Source organism: Chiloscyllium punctatum, chromosome 36 (genome assembly GCF_047496795.1).
Source record: "Chiloscyllium punctatum isolate Juve2018m chromosome 36, sChiPun1.3, whole genome shotgun sequence".
Lineage (NCBI taxonomy): Eukaryota > Metazoa > Chordata > Chondrichthyes > Orectolobiformes > Hemiscylliidae > Chiloscyllium > Chiloscyllium punctatum.
Genome location: NC_092774.1, coordinates 23,929,678 through 23,947,577, shown reverse-complemented (window position 1 = coordinate 23,947,577; position 17,900 = coordinate 23,929,678). Strand labels below are relative to the sequence as shown.

General features: G+C 47.1%; 1 protein-coding gene and 1 long non-coding RNA gene across 2 annotated transcripts in view; one reads left to right on the top strand and one right to left on the bottom strand.

Moving 5' to 3' along the window:
- The window catches only part of LOC140460039 (uncharacterized), a 69,668-nt gene that overhangs the window by 25,321 nt on the left and 26,447 nt on the right, over positions 1-17,900 (bottom strand). Inside the window, exon 6 of the mRNA XM_072554446.1 lies at positions 5,774-5,879. Within this exon, the coding sequence (XP_072410547.1) occupies positions 5,774-5,879 (106 nt within the window). The remainder of the gene's footprint in view (positions 1-5,773; positions 5,880-17,900) is intronic.
- Positions 5,049-17,372, top strand: LOC140460274 (uncharacterized). The gene is made up of 3 exons (XR_011953945.1): positions 5,049-5,153; positions 13,741-13,840; positions 16,006-17,372. It is a non-coding gene; the product is annotated as an uncharacterized lncRNA (long non-coding RNA).

Sequence of the window (17,900 nt, the reverse complement as noted above, 5' to 3'; positions counted from 1 at the left end):
TCAGAACGATGAGGGGTGGGGCCCCACTCATTTCACACATGCGCACCATGAACATTGCTCACGGCCGATAGAGTGGTTCCTGGATCGCCTGGGATTGTGGGGACTACATCGGCCATTACAGACATGAAATCAAGAGTGCCACATGCCTTCTTAATCGTCCTTTTCCATGCGTTGGTAACGTACACATCATAAACCAATCTTTAATCGATTTTACATTGTTACACTGAGTGAAACGCTACAGGTGTTCAACTCTAAACTCTATTTCCAGGTCAGTGTCAGCACATCGCTCTTTATGATACAAAGCTGGGTGGCAGGGTGAAATGTGATGAGGATGTTAGGAGATTACAGGGTGACCTGGACAAGTTAGGTGAGTGGTCAGATGCATGGCAGATGCAGTTTAATGTGGATAAATGTATGGTTATCCACTTTGGTGCTAAGAACAGGAAGGCAGATTACTACCTCAATGGAATCAATTTAGGTAAAGGGGCAGTACAGAGAGATCTGGGTGTTCTTGTACACCAGTCAATGAAGGTAAGCATGCAGGTACAGCAGGTAGTGAAGAAGGCTAATAGCATGCTGGCCTTCATAATAAGAGGGATTGAGTATAGAAGCAAAGAGGTTCTTCTGCAGCTGCACAGGGCCCTGGTGAGACCACACCTGGAGTAGTGTGTGCAGTTCTGGTCTCCAAATTTGAGGAAAGACATTCTGGATATTGAGGGAGTGCAATGTAGGTTCACGAGGTCAATTCCTGGAATGGCAGGATTACCTTACACTGAAAGACTGGAACGACTGGGCTTGTATACCCTTGAGTTTAGAAGATTGAGAGGGGATATGATTGAGAAATATAAGATTATTAAAGGATTGGACACTCTGGAGGCAGGAAACACATTTCTGCTGATGGGTGAGTGCCGAACCAGAGGACACAGCTTAAAAATACGGGGTAGACCATTTAGGACAGAGATAAGGAGAAACTACTTCACCCGGAGAGTGGTGGCTGTGTGGAATGCTCTGTCCCAGAGGGCAGTGGAGGCCCAGTCTCTGGGTTCATTTAAGAAAGAGTTGGATAGAGCTCTCAAGGATTGTGGAATCAAGGGCTATGGAGATAAGGCAGGAACAGGATACTGATTAAGGATGATCAGCCACGATCATATTGAATGGTGGTGCAGGCTCAAAGGGCAGAATGGCCTACTCCTGCACCTATTGTCTATTGCTTATTGTCTATTATCTGTCCTCAAATAAGGACTGAATCAAAGCCCAACACCTGTTCCACCTGAACGTCGATTTTTTTTTAAATTTGCGGGTTCCAACCCTCTGTTTCAATCATTTATTAAAAGTTATTCAAGGTGCATGGGCATCTCTGGCTGCCCAGCATTTATTTCCTCTTGAGAAGGTGGTGGTGACCTGCCTTCTTCAACTGCTGTGGCCCACATGCTATACGGTGACCGACAATGCCCTTATGGAGGGAATTCCAGGATTTAGCTCCAGCGACACTAAAGGAACAGCAAGTTGCTTCCAAGTCAAGATGGAGAGTGGCTTAGAGGGGTACTTGCAAGAGCTTCTGTTCCCAAGTATCTGTTGTCCCAGTCCTTCTAAATGGAAGTGGTTTGTGGTATGGAAGGTATTTTCTAAGTATCTTTGGTGAATTTCTGTGGTGCATCTTGTAGATCGGACACACCACTGATTCTCAACAGTGGGGCAGAGGGAGGGGATGTATGTGGAGATGGTTCCAATCAAGCGGGCGACTTTGTACTGAATGGTATCAAGCTGTTTGCATGCTGTTGAAGCGCACCCATTCAAGCTGGTGGGAGAGTATTTCATTACACTGCTGACTTTTGCCTTGTAGAGGATGGACAGCTTTTGGGGAGTCAGGAGGTGAGTTACTTGCCGCAGTATTCCTGACCTGATTAGATTACCTACATTATGGAAACAGACCATTCAGCCCAACAAACCCACACCAACCCTCCGAAGAGCAACCCACCCACACACATTCCCCTACCCTGTATTTATCCCTGACGAATACACCCAACACTATGGGCAATTTAGCATGGCCAATTCACCTAACCTGCACATCTTTGCACTGTGGGAGGAAACCGGAGCACCCGGAGGAAACCCACACAAACACGGGGAGAATGTGCAAACTCCACACAGACAGTTACCCGAGGCAGCAATTGAACCTAGGTCTCTGGTGCTATGAGGCAGCAGTGCTAACCACTGAGCCACCTGTAACCTGTTCTTGTTGTCGTTGTGGCTGTGATTAGTCTAGTTGAGTTTCTGGTCAATGGTAAACCCCAAGGATGTTGATAGCGGGGTGTTTAGTGACAGTAACACTATTGAATATCACGGGGCAGTGGTCAATTTATCTCTTTTAGGGATGAGTCATTGTTTGGCATTGGCGTGGCATAAATGTTACTTCCCACTCGTCTGCCCATTGGATGTTGTTAAGGTCTTGTTGCATTTCAAACTGAAGTTTGTGAGGAGATGTGAATCGTGCTGAACATTGTGCAATTATTGGCGAATATTTCCACCACTGACCTTATGATAGAGGATGGTCATTGATGAAGATGGTTGAGCCTAAGACACTACCCTATGAATTCCTGCAGAGACCGTCCTGGAACTGTGATGACTGACCTCCAACAACCATAGCCAGTTTTCTATGTGCCCGGTATGGCTTAACAATTAAGACACACAAACAATATTTCAAAACTAATTGAGGAATACACACAAGACACCCCTCTTTTGGGAGTCTCCAGTGCAAGCTTTTCTGTTCTAGAAACAGAAGTGTTGACTTTCATGAACCTTTTTGATCTTTGTCACTCACTGCGCCCCCTGTCCATTCCCCCCACCACCCACAGCTCCCCCTGTGCATTCTCTCTCCATCCCCAGCATCTTGTCCATTCTCCCTCTATACTCCGACCACCCTGTTCATTCTCTCTCACTCAACCCTCTGCACCCCTGTTGTTTTTCTCCCCACCCTCTGCCTCCTTTCCAGTCCTCCTACCCACTCTCTGCCCCCATCTATTCTTTCTCATCACACCCTCTATCCCATGTCCATTCTTCCAGTCCCCCACCACCCATTCTTTCTTTCTCCCTCCCACCCCACCCCCACCATCTGCCACCCCCACCCATTCTCTCTCCCCTGTTGTGGGAAAAACACTAGGCTCAGAGTCAGAATTGGGGTTCAATGACAGAGTTTATTGCATAATGAAATACCGGAGCTCAGGGGAGAGAAAGACACCAACAACACAGTGTCAGCTGTGGGTCTTCTCTCAAGCCGGAGCAAATGTCTAGAAACTTTTATGCATCTTATGATACAATCGATCAGTGATGAGATTATTCTCTTTGTAACATTGAGTCATAGAGATGTACAGCATGGAAACAGACCCTTCGGTCTAACCCGTCCATGCCGACCAGATATCCCAACCCAATCTAGTCCCACCTGCCAGCACCCGGCCCATATCCCTCCAAACCCTTCCTATTCATATACCCATCCAAATGCCTCTTAAATGTTGTAATTGTACCAGCCTCCACCACATCCTCTGGCAGCTCATTCCATACACGCACCACCCTCTGCGTGAAAAAGTTGCCCCTTAGGTCTCTTTTGTATCTTTCCCCTCTCACCCTAAACCTATGCCCTCTCGTTCTGGACTCCCCGACCCCAGGGAAAAGACTTTGTCTATTTATCCTATCCATGCCCCTCACATGATTTGTTTATGGTAATCATTGCAGAATCATTGACAGTTTCGATACAGTCTTTGTCAGTTCCAGCACAGCCCCTGTTAACTTCCGCAGTCTTTTCAATTTCAGTGCAGACATTGTCAATTTCAATGTCTGCATGGAAATCCATTGTTGTAGTAATGGGCGCTAATTGCTCTTCCTGAGAAGGGGGATTCCTGCAGCCCTGGCTATTAGCATTTGGTATTGAGTCTGTATCAAGCTGTTAGCATTTCTGTAAGAGGTGTTGTCTGGACCCAGACACTTCGGCGGGCAGTGTTAATTACTCATGAGTATTGTCTCCCCCAACTCACAACTGGGGTTGTGAGTTCATTGTGCTGGTATTGTGGTCGGCCCAGGCAGTATCTGTACCTGCTCTGCTGTATCTCTCCGTATTGTGATCCAGGGGCCTTTTTGTGTGTCAAGTTGGCCAACGGATGGCTCAGCGGCCATCTTGTGTATCCGTGTACCTAGTGTCACCCTGCCCCGTGCCAGCTCCCACTTCTCCCCCCGTCCAATCTCTCTATCAAGCCCACTCATTCTCTTTCTCTCTGTACCACCCTCTGTACCCCCCACCCAGTCTCTCTCTCCCCCCACACTCTGCCCCCGACAGGAATGAAGGGCTCCTGGCCGAAACATCGATTTTCCTGGGTCTCAGTTGCTGCCTGGCCTGCTGTGCTTTTCCAGCTGAATTCTAATCTTGACTGTAAAGGGGTGAATGGCCGAGTCCTAGTCTTGTGAAGTAGATTCCGACTATCTTGAAATAGAGTCACAGAGCACAGAAACATACCCTTCGGTCCACGCCGACCAGATATCCGAAATTAATCTAGTGACCCATTTACCAGCATTTGGCCCCTTATCCCTCTGAATCTTTCCTATTCATATTCCCATGCAGGTGCATTTTAAACATTATCATTGTACCAGCCTCCACCACTTCCTCTGGCAGCTCATTCCATACATGCACCGCCCTCTATGCAAAAAGGTTGCCCATCAGAAATCTTTCCCCTCTCACCCTAAACCTCTGCCGTCCAGTTCTGGACTCACGCCCCTACCCAGGGGAAAAGACGCATAAAGGTTGAGCAGCCAGACTGATTACAAAAGCATTAAAATGTCGAATCACAGGGAAAAACAAATTGTGGCTTTACCCCTTTTTTCCCAATTGGCATCTGGACTCTGAAAACACCAGCACCCGCAGTGAGCGGACTACGTATGCTTTCCGGTGTCAGCAAAACTGAAAAAAACGCGCGACCTTCCTCTGATGGCCCAATAGGAAACCAGGGAGGACCGGAAGGAGACTGGTCCTCCTGCCAATCAGAGCCAGCCCATTGTCTGAATGCGGAAGATCGACCATGAGTTTCTGAAGGTGCTACTCCTGCTCCTCTCTTTCTGAATCAACATTGAGCTTCACCCAGACTGCAAAATCTTTCCTCTGTCCAAGATCTGTGAGGACGGCACTCTCTTTTCCGCCCCCTTTTCCATTTCTTTTTCATTCTGGAGTTCATTTGTTGACTTGCAGTGACCGAAAGGAAAGGGAGTGAATCCGGGAGGTGACAGACTCTGGAAACGTGGTGCAGGTCTGTGTCTCAATTGGCAAAATAGACAGGCAGGAGGCTGGAAGGACACAGCAAACCAGGCAGTATCAGGAAGTGGAGAAGTCGATGTTTCAGATGTAACCCTTCTTCAGGATTGGAGGTAGGTGCCGGGGCCGGGGGCTAAAGTGGGGATAGATGAAGACAGGGAGAGGATACAACCTGATTATTCAATGGGAGGAAGAGATCGGGTTGGTGGCAGGAAGGAGTGGAAATGAGGGATACGGGGCTGAGAAGGGAGTCGGGGGATGGAAAGGGAGATTATTTGAAATTGGAGAACTCGATGTTGAGTTCTGCAGGCACTAGGCTGCCCGGGCGGAAGATGAGGCATTGTTCCCCCAATTTGTGGTATGGTTTGTTGTGGCAAAGGAGGCGGCCTAAGATGGTCATGTCAGAAAGGGAGTGGGAAGGGGAATTAAAATGGATGGTGACTGGGAGGTCTGGTTGGCCTCTGTGGACCTGGCTGCGATGACCAGCGAACTATTCCGCAGTTTACGCTCTGTATCCCCGATGTAGAGAAGACCACAATTGACAAACACATAGCAAATGTAGTAACACGATGTGAAGTAATAGCCATTGCTGTGGAAAAAAAGCAGAAAGGAGATGTATTGTTTAAACGTTGATGTATTGAGATGTGGAGAAAGGGAGAACTGCAGATGCTGGAGATCCGAGTCAAAGTGTGGCACTGGGAAAACACAGTAAGTCAGGCAGCATCCAGGAGCAGGAGATTTGACGTTTCGGGCATGATCCCTTCATCAAGAATGATGTATGGATGTACAAATGATCAATGTCCTTCTACACCAGTCACTGCCAGTTGTCAGACAGGTGCAGTAAGCAATTAGCAAGGCAAGTGGTATATTAGCAACAGGAATAGAGTTCAGAAGTGGGAATATCTTCCTGCAGTTAGGGTGTCATTGAATATTATTCAAGGCTGAGTTCATCTGATTTTGGAACAACAAAAAAGTGGATGTCAATGGGGGAAGACAAGAAAATGATTTTAAGACCAATATAGAACAGTTACAGAGCCATACAGCACAGAAACAGACCCTTCAGTCCAAATAGTCCATGCCAACTATATTCACAAACTAAACTAGTCCCACCTGCTATGTTTGACCCATATCCGTCCAAACCTTCCTTATTCATGTACTTATTCAAATGGTTTTTAAATGTTGTTACTGGACCTGCATTTACCACTTCCTCTGGACATTCATTCCACACACAAACCACTCTGTGTAAAAGAAAAGGTGCCCCTCCTGCCTTTTTAAAATCTTTCTCCTCTCACCTTCAAATTTACTGCCTAATCTTGAAACCCCCCACCCTAGGGAAAGGATACCCAGCGGTCACCTCATCTATCCCCCTCATGATTTTATAAACCTCTGTAAGGTCACCTCTCAACCTCATGTGGTCCAGTGAGTAAGTCCCAGCCTATTCAGCTTGATGTCGGCAGATTCACAACCAATCTGTTGAATGTTGGTGCAGGCTTGAAAGACCAAATGGCCTACTCCTGCTTCCAATTCTCTCACACTGTGTCCAGGACAGCAAGAGAACATAGAACATAAAACATAGAACATAGAAGAATACAGCGCAGTACAGGCCCTTCGGCCCTCGATGTTGCGCCGATCAATGCCCACCTAACCTACACTAACCCACTATCCTCCATATACCTATCCAATGCCCGCTTAAATACCCATAAAGAGGGAGAGTCCACCACTGCTACTGGCAGGGCATTCCATGAACTTACGACTCGCTGAGTGAAGAACCTACCCCTAACATCAGTCCTATATCTACACCCCCTTAATTTAAAGCTATGCCCCCTTGTAATAGCTGACTCCATACGTGGAAAACGGTTCTCACTGTCAACCCTATCTAACCCCCTAATCATCTTGTACACCTCTATCAAGTCACCCCTAAACCTTCTTTTCTCCAATGAAAACAACCCCAAGTGCCTCAGCCTTTCCTCATAGGATCTTCCTACCATATCAGGCAACATTCTGGTAAACTTCCTCTGCACCCGTTCCAGTGCCTCCACATCCTTCCTATAGTATGGCGACCAAAACTGCACACAATATTCTAGATGCGGCCGCACCAGAGTCTTATACAACTGCAGCATGACCTCAGGACTCCGGAACTCAATTCCTCTACCAATAAAAGCCAGTACGCCATATGCCTTCTTCACTGCACTATTTACCTGGGTGGCAACTTTCAGAGATCTGTGTACATGGACACCAAGATCCCTCTGCTCTTCCACACTACCAAGTATCCGACCATTAGCCCAGTACCCCATCTTTTTGTTACTCTTACCAAAGTGAATCACCTCACACTTAGCTACATTGAACTCCATTTGACACCTTTCTGCCCAGCTCTGCAGCTTCTCTATATCCCGCTGTAACCTGCCACATCCTTCCTCACTGTCTACAACTCCTCCGACTTTCGTATCATCCGCAAACTTGCTCACCCAACCTTCTAACCCTTCCTCCAGGTCATTTATAAAAATGACAAACAGCAATGGTCCCAAAACAGATCCTTGCGGAACACCGCTAGTGACGGCACTCCAAGATGAACCTTTGCCATCAACTACTACCCTCTGTCTTCTTCCAGCCAGCCAATTCCTAATCCAAACCTCCAATTCACCCTCAATGCCATATCTCTGTATTTACTGCAGTAGCCTACCATGGGGGACCTTATCAAACGCCTTACTAAAATCCATATATACCACATCTACCGCTTTCCCCTCATCTACCTCCTTAGTCACCTTCTCAAAGAATTCAATAAGGTTTGTGAGGCACGACCTGCCCTTCACAAAACCATGCTGACTATCCTTGATCACATTATTCTTATCCAGATGTGCATAAATCTTATCCCTTACAATTCTCTCTAAGACTTTGCCCACAACAGAAGTGAGACTCACTGGCCTATAGTTACTAGGGTTATCCCTACTCCCCTTCTTGAACAAGGGAACCACGTTTGCTAGCCTCCAGTCCTCTGGCACTACTCCTGTAGACAAAGAGGACACAAAAATCAAGGCCAATGGCTCTGCAATCTCCTCCCTTGCTTCCCAGAGAATCCTAGGATAAATGCCATCAGGCCCAGGGGTCTTATCTATTTTCACCCTTGCCAGAATTTCCAACACCTCTTCTCTACATATCTCAAAGCCATCCATTCTACTTATTCGTGCCTCAGTATTCATATCGACAACAATGTCCTGTTCCTGAGTGAATACTGACGAAAAGTATTCATTCAGTGCCTCCCCAATCTCTTCAGCCTCCACATGCAACTTCCCATTACTATCCTTGATTGGACCTAGTCCTACCCTAGTCATTCTTTTATTCCTAACATATCTATAGAAAGCCTTAGGGTTTTTCCTAATCCTACCAACTAAGGACCTTTCATGTCCCCTCCTTGCTGCTCTTAGCTCTCTCTTCAGGTCCTTCCGGGCTACCTTATAACTCTCAATCGCCCCTATTGAACCTTCACGCCTCATCTTTACAAAGGCCGCCCTCTTCCATTTAACAAGGGATTCCAATTCCTTATTAAACCACGGCTCCGTCACACAACCCTTTCCTCCCTGCCTGATAGGTACGTACTTATCAAGGACACTCAATAGTTGCTCCTTGAACAAGTTCCACATATGAATTACGCTCTTGCCTTGGAATCTACATTTCCAATCCACACATCCTAAGTCATGCCTCACCGCATTATAATTTCCCTGCCCCCAGCTATAACTCTTGCCCTGTAGTACACACTTATCCCTCTCCATCATTAGAGTAAAAATCACCGAATTGTGGTCACTGTCCCCAAAGTGCTCACCTACCTCTAGTTCTAATACCTGGCCTGGTTCGTTACCCAGAACAAAATCCAGTATGGCCTCACCTCTTGTTGGCTTATCTACATATTGTGTCAGGAAACTCTCCTGCACACATTGGACAAACACTGACCCATCTAACGAACTTGAGCTATAGCTCTCCCAATCAATATCAGGAAAGTTAAAGTCCCCCATAACAACCACCCTATTACTGTCACTCTTCTCCTGAATCATCTTCGCAATCCTTTCTTCAACGATTCTAGGACTATTAGGAGGTCTGTAAAAGACTCCTAACAGGGTGACCTCACCTCTCCTATTCCTAACCTCAACCCAAACTACCTCAGATGGCAAATCTTCGTCCATCTTCCTTTCCACCGCTGTAATACTATCTTTGACAAGCAAAGCCACACCCCCCCCCCTCTTTTACCCCCACCTCTGACCCTACTAAAACATTTAAACCCTGGAACCTGCAACAGCCAATCCTGTCCCTGATCTAGCCATGTCTCCGTAATAGCCACAACATCGAAGTCCCAGGTACCAACCCATGCTGCAAGTTCACCTACCTTATTTCGTATACTTCTGGCATTAAAGTATACACACTTCAAGCCACTCTTCTGTTTACAGGCACCCTCCTTTAAGATTGATGCCATATTCCTAACCTCCCTACACTCCAGGTCCTGCACCCTAAAGCTACAGTCTGGGTTCCCATGCCCCTGCAGAGTTAGTTTAAACCCCCCCAAGAGCACTAGCAAACCTCCCCCCAAGGATACTGGTGCCCCTCAGGTTCAGGTGCAGACCATCCTGTTTATATTGGTCCCACCTTCCCCAGAAAGAACCCCAGTTATCCAAGTACCGAAATCCCTCCCTCCTGCACCATCCCTGTAGCCACGCATTTAACTGTTCTCTCTCCCTATTCCTCGACTCTCTATCACGTGGCACGGGTAACAAACCAGAGACAACAACTCTGTTCGTTCTAGCTCTGAGCTTCCAACCTAGCTCCCTAAAAGCCTGTCTAACATCCTCAGCACTCCTCCTACCTATGTCATTGGTGCCAATATGGACCACGACTTCAGGCTGCTCCCCCTCCCCCTTAAGGACCCGGAAAACACGATCAGAGACATCACGTACCCTTGCACCTGGGAGGCAACATACCAAACGTGAGTCTCTCTCGTTCCCACAAAACCGCCTATCTGTGCCCCGAACTATCGAGTCCCCAATTATTATTGCTCTGCTCTTCTCCACCCTTCCCTTCTGAGTAACGGGGACAGGCTCCGTGCCAGAGGCCTGAGCCTCGTCACTTACCCCTGGTAAGTCGTCCCCCCCACAAGTATCCAAAACGGTATACTTGTTCTTGAGGGGAACGGCCGCAGGGGGTCCCTGCACTGGCTGCTTCCTCCCAGTCCCCCTCACTGTCACCCATCTATCTGCCATCTTTGGAGTTATTACTTCCCTATAGCTCCGATCTATGACCCCCTCTGCCTCCCGAATGATCTGAAGTTCATCCAACTCCAGCTCCAGTTCCCTAACACGGTCTTGGAGGAGCTGGAGATGGGTGCACTTCCTGCAAGTGTAATTAGCAGGGACGACCATGGCATCCCTCACCTCATACATGTTGCAGGAGGAAATAAGACATAAGACATCGGAGCAGAAATTAGGCCGTCCAAAGTCTGCTCTGCTATTCAATCATGGCTGATAGGTTTCTCAACCACATTCTCCCATTTTGTCTCTATAACCCTCCATCATCTTGATACTCAAGAACGTTTCTATCTCAGTCTTAAATATCTTCAGTGACCTGGCCTCCACAGCCTTCTGTGGCAGTGAGTTCCATAGATTCACCAATCTCTGGCTGAAGAAGTTTCTCCTTACCTCCATTCTAAAAGGTCTTCCCTTTACTCTCAGGCTGTACTCACTGGTTCTAGTCCCTCCAACCAATGGAAACATCTTCCCAACTTCCACTCTGTTCAGGCCATTCAGTATTCTTTATGTTTCAATTAGACCCCCCTTAGTGTGGGCCTGTTAATCAGCTTAACCAGACCCTTCAGGATAACGTACGGCAGGGATTAGGTGAGCAAACTGAGAATACAGGGAGAGTGTATGGGATGGAGATTTTCAACTTCGAGCGAATAAGAGAGGAAAGAGTTCACTATGAATTAGAATTGATCGGATGGGCTGATGGACCAAGGAGTGACAGTATACTTTAGAGAAATGTGTGGTTTGCATCTTGGACAAGTAATCCAGGCAGGACTGACACAGTGAAGGGGAGTGTTGAAGAACTAAGAGACCTTGGAGTGCAGGTTCATAGTTCTTTGTAAGTGGAGTCACCAGTAGACAGGATAGTGAAGAATGTGTTTGGTATGCTTTTCTTTATTGGTCAGAGTAGAGACTACAGGAATTGGGAGGTCATGTTGTGGCTGTATAGGCCATTGGTTAGTCCACATTTGCAAGACTGCATTCATTTCTGGTCTCCCTGTTATAAAAAAGATTAGGTTAGATTAGATTAGATTAGATCACTTACAGTGTGGAAACAGGTCCTTCGGCCCAACAAGTCCACACCGACCTGCCGAAGTGCAGACCCATTCCCCTACATTCACCCCTTCACCTAACACTACAGGTAATCTAGCACGGCCAATTCACCGAACCTACACATTTTTGGACTGTGGGAGGAAACCAGAGCACCCGGTTGTGAGAGTTTGAGAGGGGTCAGAAAAGATTTACAAGGCTGCTGTCAGAGTTGGAAGGTTCGGGCTACAGGGAGAGGCTGAAAGGGCTGGGGATATTTTGCTTAGAGCATTGGAGGCTGAGGGGTGACCTTATAGACATTCATCAGAGGCATGGATAGAGTGAATACCCAAGGTCTTTTCCCCAAGGTAGGAAAGTACAAAACTAGAGGGCATATGTTTGAGGTGAGGGGAAATTTTAAAAGGCATCTGGATTGGTACATGAATAGGAAGCGTTCAGAGGGATATAGGGCACATGCAGGCAAATTGGATTAGATTAATTTAGGATATCTGTTTGGCCGGACAAGCTGGACCAAAGGGTCTGTTTCCGTTCTGTATGACTCTAATCTCCTTCGGTGAAAGCAGAAGTGTGATTGTGAAGGCTGGAGTTTCAGAGCAGCTTTCAAAGATGTTTTGCCCTTAATAGGAGCAGAAGAAGTTGCAGTGAAATCTTGCACTTGTGGGACAGCAACTGAGTGAGTGAGTACATCAGAGGTTGTGGTGGAAAGTGGGATTTCATTGCACTGTGGGATGAAGCCCTACCCTATTCAGTCATTTCTGCTGATGACTGAAACCAGGCCTCAATATTAGGGGGAGTAGATTCAGGACAGAGATGAGGAGGAATTGCGTTTCCTGGAGAGTAGTGAATCTATGGAATTTTCTGCTGAAAGAAGCAGTAGAGGCAGCTTAATTAAGTATATTTGAGACACAGTTGGATGGGTTTTTGCAAAGGTAGGGGAATAAAGGGTAGTTGGGATAATGCAGGGAGGAGGAGCTGAGACAATGGATCGATCAGCCATGATCTTAATGAATGGCTGAGCAGGCTAGACGGGACAAATGGGCCGACTCCTGCTTCTATTACTATTTCACACGGCTAACCCACCGAACCTGCACATCCCTGGACACTATGGGCAATTTAGCCTGGCCAATCCAAATCAAGGCCGGTGAGCAATGTCGTGATTGGAGAATTAACATCAGAGAATGATAGAAAGGGACAAGGAGAGTCAATATATCAGCAATCAAAACTGGATTCTAAAGATCACAAAAATTGAAACTAAAAACAGTGTTTGAATGTGTGCTGCATTGAAACAAAAGTGAATGAATTGTCTGCACACATCGAAGAGAATAATTATGATCTGAGACTCCTTACAGAGACATGGCTTCAGGATGACAAGGATTGGATCCTGAATATCGAGGGGGTAGTCAAATGGGACACTAGGTAAAGGTAGAGGGTTGGCACTGCTAATCAAAACGTCGATTCTCCTGCTCCTTGGATCCTGCCTGACCTGCTGCGTTTTTCCAGCAACACGTTTTCAGCACTGCTAATCAAAGCACTGATCACAGGGTCAGCTGGTGTCAGGTCAGATTTCAGGTTCTGATTTCTCTGTTCTGTTCTCACGGAGTAAGATGTCGGTGTGTTCTCAGCTCTGCGGGATTTCTGCTGAAGCTTTGACACCTCCCCCCCCCCCCCCCCCCCCCCCCCCATACCTTCTGGAACAATAAAGCATTCAGTCAATTAAGTCCCAACCCACAATCTCCCAGCCTGTCAACCATCCAGACACACAGTGTAATCATAGCGGGGAATCAAACAAGAAAAATGAAACCAAATTTGAAAGAAATAGGTGCTCATGCTTAAAGTTTGTTCATTAGGAAGTAAACCAGAAATGGGGGTCTCCCAGGATTCTTACAGTGCCCAACCTGAGGATAACTCTCTCCCTTACATCTAATTATAAGTACCCAGCTATGATTTACAACAATATTTACACCAACAGAAGTGAGGCATTTGTTCTCGAATAGATACAAAGATATTCAGGATGGAAATAGACATTTTCTCTCTCTCATGCACACACAAACATAAGTCTATGGGAGTGAATGTATATTTTTGCACAGCTGAGCTGAAGTGTCACTTTTTGTTATAAAGCCTTAAGTTATCTCAAGAAGGTGCCTTACAGGAAGTTCAAGATTTACATATTGGTGATGCCTGCAACCCATTCGAAAAGATGAAAGACTTAACAATCCAGGTTTGTTCAATATATCATTTCAATGGCAGGTCATTATAAAGTTTTTCTATAAATTCTGTGACTTATTTTCCATACCTACCTAATGAAGGAGCAGCGCTCTAAATGCTAGTGCTTCCAAATAAACCTGTTGGACCATAACCTGGTGTTATGATTTTTAACTTTGTCCTGGTTGCGGGGGGGGGGGGGGGGGGGAATGGTTACGCTAAATTACCCATAATGCAGAGGAATGTTCAGGTTAGGGTGGATTGGTATTGCTAAATTACCCATAGTGCCCAGGAATGTGTAGGTTAGGTGCATTAGTCAGGGGCTAAATGTCGAGCACTAGGGGTAGGGGAATGGGTGTGGGTGGGTTACTCTTGGGAGGGTCGGTGTGGCCTTGTTGGGCCGAGTGGCCTGCTTCCACACTGTGGGGATTCTCTGGAGGGAAGGGAATTTCTGCAAACTGTGCAAGGCAGCGCAGGCACAGTGTTGGGTCCCACTGCTGGCTGAGCCCTGGACCTCACCCCACCCCTTTCTCTCGCCCCTTCTCCCGTTCCCTACCCCACCCCAACCCATTGATGGCGTCACAACGTGGTAGTGGCCCTGTCAGTTTCAGGGTGAAGCTCCTTCCCTCTGGGCAACTCTTTCTCCTGTGGGAGAGAGAGAGGGGAGGGGGGGGATAGCTATTCATTTGCAGAAACTGGAGTGAATCCAGGGAGGGAGCAGACTCTGTAAACTCAGGTATGTGTCTTAATTACACGGGTGAGGAGGGACAGAAGGATGGGGTCGGGCTGTTTTCCACATCGCGCCAAAGTCTGATAGGTGACATTATGGACTTTTATAAAATCATGGGAGGCATGGATAGAGGAAGTAGACAAGGCTCTTTCTTTGGGATGGGGAAGTGCAGAACTCAAGGGTAATAGGTTCCAGGTGAGGGTGGAGGAGATGTAAAAGAGATCTCAGGGGCAGCTTTCTCACAGAGAGGATGGTGCATGTATGGAATGAGCTGCTGGAGGAAGTGGTGGGGGCTGGTATAATTACAACAGTTAAAAGGCATCTGGATGGGTGCATGAATACAAACGGTTCAGACAGATAGGGGCCAAGTGATAGCAAATGTGACTGGCATCATAGAGGTGTACAGCATGGAAACGGACTCTTCGGTCCAACTCGTCCATGCCGACAAGATAGCCAATCCAATTTAGTCCCACCTGCCAACACCCGGCCTATATAGGGGCCAAATATTGGCAAATGTGACTTGATTAATTTCGGATATCTGGTCAACTCAAATGAGGTGGGCCAAAGGGTCTGTTTCGGTGCTATCTGATGCTAATTGTCTTCAGTGAAAGCAAAAGTGTGGTTGTGAAGACTGGACTTTCAGAGCAGCTTTCAAGTATGTTTTGCCCTTACTGGGAACAGAAGAGTTTGACTGAAGTGTGTGTGTTAATGCCTTGATGTCTCATTTTGCTCCCACCTTCCTAAAATGTTAACCATTTCATGTCTGATTGTTCCTCAAGAAGCTGCATTGCAGGTTCACCCTGAATTGATAGACTTTTTTTTGCTTCCCAAAATCAGACCTGCTCACTCTCAGCAGATCCCAGTGTTGTGAAAGATATTAACTTTCAGGTGGAGTTATCCAAAAGAAAGAGAGATGTCAGTCTTGACATCTTTGCTTTTCTGCCCCTGTAAGATCCTGAATCAGCACCTTCAGGAGAATGAGTTAGCACAGAGGGGGAAGAGAGTAAGTGGCATGGTGTTTTCAAATTTGTGGAGGGTATGGCACTGTAGCTCAGTGATTAGCACTGCTGCCTCACAGCGCCAGGAACCTGGGTTCGATTCCAGTCTTGGGTGACTGTCTGTGTGGAGTTTGCACATTCTCCCAGTGTCTGCGTGGGTTTTCTCTGGGTGCTCTGGTTTCCTCCCACAGTCCAAACATGTGCAGTTTAGGCGAATTGGCCATACTAAATTGCCCGTAGTGTTAGGTCCATTCATCAGAGGGAAATGGTTCTTGGTGGGTTACTCTTTGGAGGGTCAGTATGAACCTGTTGGGCTGAAGGGCCTGTTTCCACACTGTGTAGGGAATCTAATCTAGAAACAAAAGAAAATAACATTCTGCAGAAAGTAGAATTAACTGTTCTGAATTTCTACCCTGGACTGACAGTGATGACTTTTGTAATCTCTTTTTACAGAGTATTTGAGATCTGAAGTTTCAAACTGAACAGCTGAAGGCCTTATGCCCAAAACAGACTCTCCTACTGCTCTGATGTTGCCTGACCTGCTGTGTTCTTCCAGTGCTGCACTTCTCGACACTCACTGTCTAGCGTCTGCAGTCCTCACTTTGACGTCAATGTCTGACAGTCACTCAGTCCATCGGGACTGCAACAATTTTCAACCATGATTCTGTGAGAAGGAGCAAAGCTTTTTGGTTCCTGTTTCGGTACATTTTCAGCATCAGTGGGACTGGATGAGAGACTCTACTGTTACAGCGCACTGTGTGTGGAGCCTGAAACAGCTATACGGCCTGGAAAGAGGAATTCACGCCGGGGAGGAGCTGTACACACGATTGTTTGCAGCTGAAGCTACGGCCATGGAGAAATCTGAGGAATTCCGCCCCATGGAGAAACCGTGGAAGTGTGGCAACTATGGGAAAGGCTTTCGTGCCCCGTCTGCCCTGTAGACTCATTGGCACAGCCATACCGGGGAGAGGCTGTTCTCCTGCCCCATCTGTGAGAAGGCCTTCAGTGATGCCTCCACCCTGCTGAGGCACCGGCTGGTCCACACGGGGAGAGGCCCTTCAGTTGCCTCAAGTGCGGGAAGGGCTTTACTTGGGCCTCCACCCTGCTGACCCACCAGCGGGTCCTCACTGGGGAGAGGCCCTTCACCTGCTCTCAGTGTGGGAAGGGTTTCACCCACTCCTGCCACCTGTGGAGGCACCAGCGAGTTCACGTGCCATTGCAGGGAGATTGAAGGAGTGATGGCTGAGTGCCATTATTGACTGGACTATCAACCCAGTTCCGGGGACTCCCGGGTATGAATTCTGCTGTGGCAGTTGGTGGAATTGGAATTCTGTCGGAAATCTTGAGTTCAGAATCTGTAAATGAAACCATTTTCATGGTTTGGGGGGGGGGCGGTGAATCCCATCTCATTCACTCACATCCTTTTGAGGAAAGGATTCACTCAGTCACCCTCGCTGTATCCTTTACCTGGTCTCACCGACAGGTGACTCCAGACCCACAGCAGTCTTGTTGACTCTACACTGCCCCAAATCTCCAACCACCCTCCCCCAGCAGATGGGCTGAGAGAATCTTACATGGAGACAGGGTCTGGGTTGAAATTGCTGAGTGAGGCAATACTTCCTCTGGATTAAGGTTGTACCAAGGTTCCAATTACAAAGGGACAACTTGGTGGTTACCAGTAGTAAAGGAAGTGAGGTGGGGTGGTGTATGCGCACTTTGACCCAGAGTTGTTTAAAAAGCAGCTACGTTTTCCATGCCTTTTTACTGGGGAATCGGAAGCTGTAACAAAGTTGTGTCACAATAAAGGTTCCCTGAACTTACCGCCAGGCTCAAGCTCTCATTAAAAGCTTTGAGCTCCAGGAGGTTTTTGTTTTAAAGCTCCTCATTTCTTTCAGGCTCCTGCACTAAGTTTCCAATGTCGTGTATCAGATGGAGCAGTGAATGAGGAGCTAGTATCGTTAGAAATTGTAAACGTTTCAGGAGTGCAGGTACTGTGTTGTTACATCAGCGTTGTAAAGCTTACTGGCAGCACCGGGAGGGGTGGGCTGTATTCACTAGAAACGATGTCGAGGAGCTGGTATTGGACTGGGGTGGACAAAGTTAAAATTCACACAACACCAGGTTATAATCCAACAGGTTTATTTGGAAGCACTTGCTTTCGGAACACTGCTGCTTCATCGGTTAGCTGTGAGAGGTATGAATAAAGGGGAGGGCTTGCATTTTCCTAAAACAAGGAAAGGCAGGACTTGTACAGTTAATGGTAGGGGCTGGATCATGTTGTGAAACAGAGAAATGTGGGTGTGGAGGGGCATTCAGATACATCGTTCCTTGAAAGTTGCATCATTGGT